General features: G+C 43.1%; 1 protein-coding gene across 6 annotated transcripts in view; it reads right to left on the minus strand.

Annotated features, from left to right (window-relative positions):
* Positions 1-562: 562 nt before the first annotated feature.
* Positions 563-12,343, minus strand: part of LOC126262529 (josephin-1) — a 40,083-nt gene continuing 28,302 nt past the window's right edge. For all 6 annotated transcript variants that reach the window (XM_049959205.1, XM_049959223.1, XM_049959214.1 and 3 more), the window contains 2 exons: positions 3,044-3,224; positions 563-1,226 (listed from right to left, as the gene is read on the minus strand). In XM_049959205.1, the coding sequence (XP_049815162.1) occupies positions 990-1,226; positions 3,044-3,224 (418 nt within the window). In that variant the 3' untranslated portion in view covers positions 563-989. The remainder of the gene's footprint in view (positions 1,227-3,043; positions 3,225-12,343) is intronic.

Genomic DNA, 12,343 nt, shown 5'->3' on the forward strand with positions numbered 1-12,343 from the left:
TTAGTGTGAAGAAATGCCTGTGTTTGCATACTGCATTCAAATTACCTGTATTAATATTAGTTTTCTTGTTTTGATTAATAATTAATTGTTTTAATTATTTTTTGTTTTAATTTAATACAAGGAAGGTATCTATAATCTCACAAAATACGATAACCTCTATCATCACAGCTCTCCTGGTACATTACAACTGTGTGAGCACTAGGACAACTTTTAACATCTACCTTACCTAGCTAACATTCTATCGCGTGTACTATCACTGTGCGCCTGACAGACAAAACATAAAACTTCACATGTCAGCATGCTTCAACAATGCGCCATTTGAGTTTCTAGTTAAGGACACACATTCCATTAAATGAAATTCCAGACTGGTTTTAAAATCCACAACAGCAAGCGGCGAATAAGGTAATAGAAATTATCATCAAAAGACCTGCACCATCAGTTTCCTCTTGTAGTTTGGAACTTGGGTATTTAAACACAGAAAATGCAATTTAGTAATCTCATCAGTTTAATGATATAAATTACAAGATTACTAGAAGTGATTCAATAAATATCTCTTTACTGATTTATTAATTAAATTAATGGCACTTTTTCTGATAAACTATTTCAACTCATATAAAAATTTCTGCAGTCTCACTAAACAAACTATTCACAAACAAAACTTAGAAAAACAAAATAAATATAACTTTAACAAAATTCAACATGTTAATACTGTGATGCCCTGAAGTTTCAATATAAATCTGAGGCATGTTGTAACTGCTAAAACAAACTTAATACCATACCCCACATACTTTTAACCACCATTCTACAACACCCAGTAATAAAAAGATAAAACACATTTGACCAAATTGTACTATGTTCACTCAACCAGCACTTCCATGAGAAAAATTGTGTAATGTTACACTTCTGAACATGAGAACAACAGCAAATATATATTTATCTCTACTCTCAATGAACATCAATGAGACGTTAAGAACCAAACAGTCTTAATGCTATCTCAGTTGTGAAGAGTTAACAGTGTGCATTTCTGAAGTTCTCAACACACAGTTCGCACTTCCATCACTTGCTGATGTGCCAACACCATTTTCACAAATTGAACTGTTTGTCTGACTATTGTCATTGTTCACTTGCCAACTCTGATTTTGTTCCACTTCTGCAACAACCACCACAAAGAGTTCCTTTTCTTTACACTCCAGCTGTTGCTGCAAGTACAGCAATATTTCTGGTGCCTGTTACAAACACAAATGAGAACATCTTAAATAAGATTTGATTCAAAAGGTTGCAGAAAAGAACAAAGCAAAATACATGTTGAAGGAGGGGGAAAAAGTAGTAATTTTCAACTGAAAACAGGTGAGAAATAAAAACTGAAAACTACACCTCACAGTCACACTGATAAATTTGCTTATGCGTTCTTTGTACTATATACTCCAACAAAACAATATTGTGAAGGAAAAAAAATCTTTACCCTATAGGGTGTTTTAAGAAGAAGTGATCTATTGTGGCTGTACTGAAGCAACAGTATTGGCAATTATCTCAGTGCGTTTAGAAGAAATCAAATAAAATCTAAATCTTTAATAATGCACAAAAAGTTCTGGTTGAGAATAACGAATTATTTTAGGAATAAAGAAACAACTCACCAAAAGACAGAAGCACTGCACTATCGACAGATACAAGAACAAAATGTACAGAGCTTTGCGTTGCTAGCTTTCAGAATGAAATTCCCTTCTTGAGCTGAGGGGGGGAAAAAAAAAATTAAAAAAAAATAAAAAAAAATAAAAAAAATTAACACACCCACACCCACCCACCCACCCACACACACACACACACACACACACACACACACACACACACACACACACACACCTGCGCACCTGTCTCCCTGTATTGTGCTCATTTGACTGCCAGCTCTTTCATGGTCAGCGAGTGTACACACACTCACTCTCATGCATATGCCACTCACAGTGGGCCAAGGAAGAGCTGGCAGTCGAATGCGCACAATACAGGGAGACATGTGTGTGCATGTGAGTGAGCGTGTGTATATATGTGTGTTTGAGGCATGTTTCTCCTACAGCTTGAGAAAGGAAAATCTAAATCCAGAGAGACAAATCATGACTCTGACATCAGTATCTCAGCTACTGAAAATCCATAATGTTTTGTGGGTTAGAACTGTATGACTTGAGCTTCCATTTGGATAGTTTCCAGATTTGCTATTGAGTGTATTTCAATAAATTTCCAAAATACAGTAGTAAATACAGCTTACTCAAGGCCACTGGGGGGGGGGGATATATATCCAAAGAGATTGCTTGGTTGCATGATTAATGGTAGCCAATATAATGTAACTGGCGATAATTCTTTTCTAATCACGTCTTGCTGAAGGTTCTTACTGTTGGCTCTCCACTCCAAGTCCGGCTTATGAAACTTCAACTACAATAGGCTGGATAAATAAATTTTCATATAATATGTAAGTGTATTACAAAAAGATACATTGATCTTTCAGTGAGCAAGCAGCTAACAATTTTAAAACTCTTACTGAAAGAACCAAATCAACAACCTCAATGAAAGCAAAAAGTGTAAATTTATCTACCATACTCTTGTCATCAAATGACACTTGGCTATGAAATGTATTACTGGTATTAAACATCAGAAGACTAATAAAAACTGTAAATGAATTTAATGTCTTTAATACAGAAATGACCTCATATGGAAAGGGAGCTCTGACACAATTCATGAAAATTTGAAAGGCTGGGCAAAATTATCAGTGCATTACAGGAACAGAACAATAAATTCTTGTTCGCATTGTACTTAGAGGTCTCACTTTTGATAGTCAATATATAGCAGAATAATTAAGATTTAAACAAAAATATGACGCCATTTGGAATTCTCTGGTGGAAAAGAAGCATTGGTTGTGAAGAAGATGAATGGATACAAGCTTTTCTTTATGATACAACTGTAAAGTGAGCAGGGAAAAAACACATTGCAAATATTTACTGACTACAAAAAAGGAATGTAGGAGGCATGTAATAGGCAATTTCTATTTTCTTAATACCTTTCCAATAAGCTGAGGACACTCAAGTTTAGAATCCAAGTTGTAGTAGCTTCCTTGTATCTCTCTTATAGCCACCCAGTGACGGCGACGGAGTGGGAGTAACACAAATCCCAGTTTGTAGTCACTTGGCACATTTAGTATAAAACCAAGAATGTTATGAAGATTTAAACACTTAGGATCCCTGGGAAAAAAAAGAAAATTGTCACATATAATGATACTTCCCTAAATACACATTACACTATCCATACAAAAAAAAATGGCTCTGAGCACTATGGGACTTGACTGCTGAGGTCATCAGTCCCCTAGAACTTAGAACTCCTTAAACCTAACTAACCTAAGGACATCACACACATCCATGCCCGAGGCAGGATTCGAACCTGCGACCGTAGCGGTCGCGCGGTTCCAGACTGTAGTGCCTAGAATCGCTCGGCCACTATCCATACAGTTTTGCACATTTGTGATATGCAGATGACAGCAATAAATACTTATTTTTACTTGACATTATAGCGTATCACCATTAAACTTTATGAAAATGATAGTTCCTTCCTTTAACAACACTTTCAACAATAGTGATGTTCACTTTATTTCATTTTTAATCAAATTCCAGACAGATACATGAAAAGGGACTGAAATCAGACTTCGATGTTCTGGCGTAACGACAAGCGCTGGCACAAAGATCAAGAACGAAACACAAGAGAAGGTTGTGACATGACATCAACTAATAGTATGCTGACAAGGGCCGCACCACGACAGGAGCAGCCTGAATCCGAAGAGAATATAAGCACTGCTCCTGCCAGCCTCGGTCAGACAGTGGAAGAATGGATAGCAGATCTGTACTGGAAGACGCGCACTAGAAGAGCCGTGATTTGTGATCCATATGACCTTTTGTGATTAAAGTGCATGAAATTTTGTATATAGCAAGGGACATTAATTATTTGCATGTTATCAATTGCTTGCCACCCAAAAAGTTAGGTATTGTCAATCCACCTTATTGTAATAAAAACATTAATATGATCTGCTTGAATAGTTGCTGGACACCATATCAAACATGGCAATGTATGTAGGTGAAAGACTGCCACCTCTTTTTTAAAGGAATATGTATCGATTCCATACATGAATACAGAACATTTTATATGTATGTTTCTTTCATACCTGCTGGATGAAACAACTTAACCTTGTGAGCACTTCAGTTTATTTTTATCAATTTTTCCTCATTTCCCTAAGGCAAAAACAACAATGCTGAAAAGACTGAATACTATGAAACAATATATTTATAGTAGATGCCTAATGATGGACACTTCGTGCTGATTTCTCTTTTTCCCCTGCATTCACTTTCTTTGTACACACTCACTCGGTATAGGGTTTTCTATACATGTTTTCTTTAATGTTTTGGAGCATAGGTTGCAGTACCTGTAAATAATTGCTATTCCAACCTCCACGTTCAACAGACTGAATAATTCACTGGAGCTAAATGATACTTTATGCAATAGTATCACTTTCTACCTCCCCCCACCCTTTTCTTTCTTTTCTACTCAGAGATCCCTTAATGTATTAACTCTGAAAACAACTCATGCCAGTAAAAATTCTCTTTCAAACAGTTAGAAATGTTGACTTGTTTTAACTGGGCATACAGGGGGGGGGGCATTGCGAGACGGGCATGGGGGCGAGCCGGACAGGCATAGGGGGGGGGGTGCAAGACGGGAATGGGGAGGGGTTCAGAGAGGGCGGGAGAACAGAGGAGGGGAGAAGAGACGGAGGGAGGGAGGGAGGGAGGGTGAAGAGAGGGAGGGAGGGAGGAGAGAGGGAGGGAGGGAGGAGAGAGGGAGGTGGAACTGAAAAGGAGAGGTGGAGAGGGGAAGCAATGGAGCGAGAGATGGGGTGGGCGGGCCGAGAGGGGCAAGAGATGGGGTGGGCGGGCCGAGAGGGGCAAGAGATGGGGTGGGCGGGCCGAGAGGGGCAAGAGATGGGGTGGGCGGGCCGAGAGGGGCAAGAGATGGGGTGGGCGGGCCGAGAGGGGCAAGAGATGGGGTGGGCGGGCCGAGAGGGGCAAGAGATGGGGTGGGCGGGCCGAGAGGGGCAAGAGATGGGGTGGGCGGGCCGAGAGGGGCAAGAGATGGGGTGGGCGGGCCGAGAGGGGCAAGAGATGGGGTGGGCGGGCCGAGAGGGGCAAGAGATGGGGTGGGCGGGCCGAGAGGGGCAAGAGATGGGGTGGGCGGGCCGAGAGGGGCAAGAGATGGGGTGGGCGGGCCGAGAGGGGCAAGAGATGGGGTGGGCGGGCCGAGAGGGGCAAGAGATGGGGTGGGCGGGCCGAGAGGGGCAAGAGATGGGGTGGGCGGGCCGAGAGGGGCAAGAGATGGGGTGGGCGGGCCGAGAGGGGCAAGAGATGGGGTGGGCGGGCCGAGAGGGGCAAGAGATGGGGTGGGCGGGCCGAGAGGGGCAAGAGATGGGGTGGGCGGGCCGAGAGGGGCAAGAGATGGGGTGGGCGGGCCGAGAGGGGCAAGAGATGGGGTGGGCGGGCCGAGAGGGGCAAGAGATGGGGTGGGCGGGCCGAGAGGGGCAAGAGATGGGGTGGGCGGGCCGAGAGGGGCAAGAGATGGGGTGGGCGGGCCGAGAGGGGCAAGAGATGGGGTGGGCGGGCCGAGAGGGGCAAGAGATGGGGTGGGCGGGCCGAGAGGGGGAAGCGATGGGGGGGATATGGGAAGGCGGAGAGGGGGAAGCGATGGGGGGGATATGGGAAGGCGGAGAGGGGGAAGCGATGGGGGGGATATGGGAAGGCGGAGAGGGGGAAGCGATGGGGGGGATATGGGAAGGCGGAGAGGGGGAAGCGATGGGGGGGGATATGGGAAGGCGGAGAGGGGGAAGCGATGGGGGGGGATATGGGAAGGCGGAGAGGGGGAAGCGATGGGGGGGGATATGGGAAGGCGGAGAGGGGGAAGCGATGGGGGGGGATATGGGAAGGCGGAGAGGGGGAAGCGATGGGGGGGGATATGGGAAGGCGGAGAGGGGGAAGCGATGGGGGGGGATATGGGAAGGCGGAGAGGGGGAAGCGATGGGGGGGGATATGGGAAGGCGGAGAGGGGGAAGCGATGGGGGGGAGATGGGAAGGGAGAGGGGGGAAGCGATGGGGGGGGGTGATGGGAAGGGAGAGAGGGGGACGGGAGATAGGGGGAAGCGATGGGGGGGTGATGGGAAGGGGGAGAGGGGGAAGCGATGGGGGGGGTGATGGGAAGGGAGAGAGGGGGAAGCGATGGGGGGTGATGGGAAGGGAGAGAGGGGGAAGCGATGGGGGGTGATGGGAAGGGAGAGAGGGGGAAGCGATGGGGGGAGATGTGAAGGGAGAGAGGGGGAAGCGATGGGGGGGAGATGGGAAGGGAGACAGGGGGGAAGTGACTGGGGGGAGATGGGAAGGGAGACGGGGAAGCGATGGGGGGAGATGGGAAGGGAGACAGGGGGAAGTGATGGGGGGAGATGGGAAGGGAGACGGGGGAAGCGATGGGGGGGCCGGATTTGGGGAGGCAGAGAGTGGGAAGCGATGGGAAGGGAGATGGAATGGCAGAGAGAGGGAAGCAATGGGGGGGGGGGGCGGATTTGGGGAGGCAGAGAGTGGGAAGGGAGATGGAATGGCGGAGAGAGGGAAGCGATGGGGGAGAAAGATGAGATGCTGGAGGGGTGGAGGAGGTGGGGGGTTGGGAAGAGAGATGAGATGGCAGAGGGGAGGAGGGGGGAGAATAGCATATGGGCCTCATACCATGAGAGACTGTGAAAATATCCAGGCTTCAGTCCTGTGCAATAGTGAATATTCTGGTGATCACAAGCTTTAGATTCTCCTCTCCTTGTTAGGCAATTACTAATGATCAACATTTCTTCCGTCATTAAGATAAAAATTGGCTACTTCGATGCTGAATGGGCAGTAATCACAATGCATATTATTGAGCAGATTTTGTTGTTTCTCCCTCATCCTATCTTGTCATCCTTTGTGTTCTGACTGACTTCTTATACTTACTACATGTTATTTTGTTTTCTTATTCCAGTCCTTTCCTCCCTTGTTTAAAATTTTTCAGTCTTCCGGCTTTGTCAAATTAAAGTAAAAAGTAGTTTTTGATGATTACCTCCAATTTTCAATTTGAAATGTCACAAAGATCAGCAACACTTTATACAGGGTGTTAGAAAAAGGTACGGCTAAACTTTCAGGAAACATTCCTCACACACAAATAAAGAAAAGATGTTATGTGGACATGTGTCCGGAAACACTTAAGGGGAGCCGAAGGTGCCTATGCTGCTCATGTTAAAATCACTAAGTTTGAGGAACATTTATGAATAAACTACCAAATAGAAAATTTTGAATTTTTTTTCTACATGTAGAGTGGTTTAGTATTGCAGTTATGACAGAGGGATTTTGGAGTATCTTTTCTAGTTTCCTTCCAATTATTTTTTTTATTAATGATCCAAACTTTTTTACAAATAATTGCTTTATAATTAAACTGAAATGAAACTACTGAACATATTGCCAAATGGCTGTGTTACAATGTAAGTTTGACCACTAGGAGTGCTGTATAAAAATTTCATCTCTCTAGCTTGAGTGGATTTTGAGAAAATGTTCCTTATATTCGAAAAATTCTAATTTACGGGAAATGGCTATCAAAGTTTCTCAATACATTCCTGCACTATAGGATGGATTATCAGGGTTTTCTTCTTCATCCTCCAAAAGCTTCCTCTTCTGTCTTCTTTTCTGGCCTGTTGTTCCATCATACTTCATATGCCTTTCTCTTCTTTCTGCTCCTCTTATCCTTTCTCTGTCAATATTTCTTAGTGCTCGTACAGTGTTCACCCCAGCTGTAAATCCTAATGCCTTCAGAACTTCACACTTCACACTGTTCCCTTGGTTGTAGGTTGCTATTCCATCATAAATGCCAAAGTGCAGTGTTTTTATGCTTACAAACACCCTTTTAGGAATCACTTTCCAAATCAAATTGTTTACGCTCTCATTAGGATTCTGCGTCTTTCTGTGTAGACATTTGTGTAACGATTCTGGCTGTGCTAAGTCATGAAAAATTGGTTTTATTGCATTTATCACAGCTGCTGGCAAACCATGTTTGTGATCATAGTCCTTTTTTGCATTATATTTGCACCAGGAATCTTTTGGGCACAGGCTGTGTTGAGGGTATTCATTGGAAGAGGTAGTATGAAGGAACAATGCCCACACTGCTTTTCACATGTCACTAACATTACTAGTATTTTGCTTTATAGCATACCCATAGTATCTCTGTAGACGTTCAATCACCTCATCAGTAAGCCTGCCTCTCCCTCCTATTGTCTTTCCATCACTGAGCTTACTTGAACCCAAAGTTTGTTTGAGCCTTCGAAGCCGTGCACCCATACGCTTTTGCACATGCCCAATGCATTCCAACTTTTCAACTACAAATTCATTTCCATATGGTTTCAGTTCCTCTAAAGTCTTGAAACCTTTGGAGTCACCATTCCCAAGGTAGTAGTTGTACCTAACGTTGTATCTGGGAACTGAACGTTCAAAAATTTGTTTCACTCCATCCACTTCCATTGCTCCACTTGATCCACTAAAATTTGCCTCACAGGTTCCACTGTGCTCTCCTTTGATTTTATTTTTGCACCTACAATGTTTTGATAATATTGCAACATCTATCACTTTTGCACTATCACCACACAAGTAGCAGTTACAACCCCATTCAGGGATTTATGACCCCTCTTTTGCCAGGAACCATCTAATGCCACTACCAAATCCCTAGAACCACCGTTCATTTCTACAGATTCCTCCGCTGCTTCCTTCATGGTTTTCAAAGCCACATCTTCAACAGAGGATCCTACCAGTTCACAGTAGTACCCAAATTTGCTTGGAGACGATGGCAAGTTCATAATACCACAAAGCAGTTTACCAGCAGCAGACCCTTTTCCAACGGATCGAAGACCATACACAAGTCGAACATTCACATCAAACACTCTAGATCGTCCATTTTCACCAAAGAGACTGGCATTTGAATTGTAGAAAGTCACTTGATACTTGCAACACGCACAGATTATCTTCATCTCACAAGCTAAACCAAAGTGCTTTGTTATCTCTAGTCCCACTCCTACACTTGAACACATTTTGCACAGAACGCTTTCTTTCAGCACAGAAGATAATAATTCAATATTCAGTACTTCTTTAATATCATCACTGTCACTAACATATTCATGAAATCTGTCACTTCCACCAGTCAGCTTCTTGCTAGAAGATGTCACAGGGCTATGGCCGGCCATGTGTTGCTTAGCAGAAGAACGCACTGATTCAGTAATTGTAGTATCGCAACTTGGTATTAGTGTTAATTTTCTTTTCCCTACGTTCTTCCTCTTCTTATATACACGGTTTCTAAAACGTGGCATCGTAACCAGAACAACGCTTTACACAAGAAGTATAATACTACCAATAACAGGCGCAACACTGAACTAATTCGATACGGTAAACAGCAAAGAAACGATGTTCCGCACTCTAAGCGCTTCATTTGTCACAGTAAACAATGTAGCCAACCCTTGCACACTTGCTGTATGCGTAACATAAGGCGCTGTATGCGTAACAGGCCGAGAAAATCCCAAGCAGTTCGCCAGGAAGTCACGAGAGGGTGTTAGATGCATTCAGCGACCACCCATTTCCTCTGCAGGCGTGGGGGGAAATGGTAATAACTCCACTTCTAGGGCGAGTAGAACAATAATTCAAAGTTTACATTAAAGAGGAATGTTCCAATTAATTTTCGGTAGTCAAAAAAAAGATTGTAATTTTTTGGATTCGATTACCTCCGGCTCCCCTTAATTTCCATGTTAGAGCTCATTTTAGTTTCGTCAGTATGTACTGTACTTCCCATTTGATGTATGGATTAGCACGAGGCAATAGCCGTGGCGCGGTACGTTTGTATCGAGACAGATTTCCAGAACGAAGATGTCCCAACAGGAAGACGGTCAAAGCAATTGATCGGCGTCTTAGGGAGCACGGAACATTCCAGCCTATGACTCGCGACTGTTCAAGACCTAGAACGACGAGGACACCTGCAATGGACGAGGTAAAATTGTAAATTTTCACAACCAACATGTGTGGGCTGACGAGAATCCGCACGCAACTGTGCATCACGTCATCAACACAGATTTTCTGTGAACGTTTGGGCAGGCATTGTTGATGATGTCTTGATTGGGCCCCATGTTCTTCCACCTACGCTCAATGGAGCATGGTATCATGATTTCATACGGGATACTCTACCTGTGCTGCTAGAACATGTGCCTTTACAAGTATGACACAACATGTGGTTCATGCACGATGGAGCTCCTGCACATTTTAGTCGAAGTGTTCGTACGTTTCTCAACAACAGATTCGGTGTCCGATGGATTGGTAGAGACGGACCAATTCCATGGCCTCCACACTCTCATGACCTCAACCCTCTTGACTTTCATTTATGGGGGCATTTGAAAGCTCTTGTCTACGCAACCCCGGTACCAAATGTAGAGACTTCGTGCTCATATTGTGGACGGCTGTGATACAATACGCCATTCTCCAGGGCTGCATCAGCGCATCAGGGATTCCATGCAACGGAGGGTGGATGCATGTATCCTCGCTAACGGAGGACATTTTGAACATTTCCTCTAACAAAGTGTTTGAAGTCACGCTGGTACGTTCTGTTGCTGTGTGTTTCCATTCCATGATTAATGTGATTTGAAGAGAAGTAATAAAATGAGCTCTAAAAAGGAAAGTAAACGTTTCCGGACACATGTCCACATAACATATTTTCTTTCTTTGTGTGTGTGAGGAATGTTTCCTAAAAGTTTGGCCGTACCTTTTTGTAACACCCTGTATAATGTTGTCACCATGAGAAACTTAGTTATCATTTTCCTTTCCTCTTTCATCGGATAAAGGTACTTCTATTTCCAAAAGCAAATTTTTGTGTCTGTGTGATCATGGTACTGTTGCCATTTACCAACAAGAAAATCTGACTGATGAATTAATTCCCCCGACACAGTTTAAAGTGAGAATTACAAAGATATCCTTGCTTTTTAAAATGTCCTAATTTCTTCACTTCACTTCACTTCCTTTCCGTAAGGATATCTCACAGATCTCACAAGTAATTTGGGGATGCTAACTATCTTAGCTGGATGAGGTAGAGTACCAATTATACCTCTCAGAAGAGAGGATTATGGAAACTACAGAGAAAGTAAACAAGGATGGAAACACTGAGATCTGAATCTCTTCACTTCTGAGTAACTGTCCAAATTTTATCATTGCAAGCTAGTCCTACACTACCACTAACTATAACTGGTTGTTAGCATACTTTACATAAGCTGCCTGCAGTGGCTGCTTCTATCTACACAGACAGTGGCCAGTATTTTACATCTAGTTCTGGCAATAGACACATCCAAAAGTGAAAAATGTAATCTTAACTTTTGGAATTATTATTTTCTTCTTCAAGGGGGAAAGACAAATAGGCTGGATAATATTTGAAAGGAGGGGTGGATCACTCATACTCCAAGATGAGAAGGGCACCACCAGTTGCAAGGATGAAGGGGAACAATAAAAGGGACCCTGCCTTAGGGAGTAGAAGGTCAAACAAAGTATATTGGTAAGCACTAGCTTCCATCCAGAGATGATAAAAGGAAAGAGAAAGACAGATTGAAATTGAAATCCATCTCCATGCCCACACTCAATCCTCGAGTGTATAGCCTGACCATTTGTCAGAGAGTTTAATAAGGTTTGTTCCTAGTTTCTTATTTCTGTCTGGTGAGGGCACATTTAAAAACTTCACACCAAAATGTAGGAAACACACTAAAACCTAAACAAGCTTATAAAGTCTGCATGGGAGTATTCTAGTGTCCTGTACTGTGGTTGGGTGAATCACAGTCCAGATGAAAATGATCACTATTACTAGCAACAAATGCCACAGAATAGTGTGTGTAAGAATTCCAAGATATTTTTCAATATGAATGAATAGTTATATTATTTTAGTTGCATTACCACATAGAAGAACTTTCTAAGAGAAAACAGAGTTGAAGTATGCATCAAATTAATGCTTAAAGCTACTTTTAAGTATGAAACATGGTAAACTGAACTTTATTAGTTTGTCCACATATTGAAATAATTTCATATTGCTATCCAACAAACCCTCAAGGAATTTTGCACACCATGTTTCACTTAGTATGTGACTGCCAATGAATCTTTCTGGCATAAATAGGTCACTTATTTGTTTGAAATAGCACAACACAAATCTTTCTGAGGTTTAAGTCTTAAACTGCTTGCTCTGAACTAGTCAC

This window comes from Schistocerca nitens, chromosome 1 (assembly GCF_023898315.1).
Source record: "Schistocerca nitens isolate TAMUIC-IGC-003100 chromosome 1, iqSchNite1.1, whole genome shotgun sequence".
Lineage (NCBI taxonomy): Eukaryota > Metazoa > Arthropoda > Insecta > Orthoptera > Acrididae > Schistocerca > Schistocerca nitens.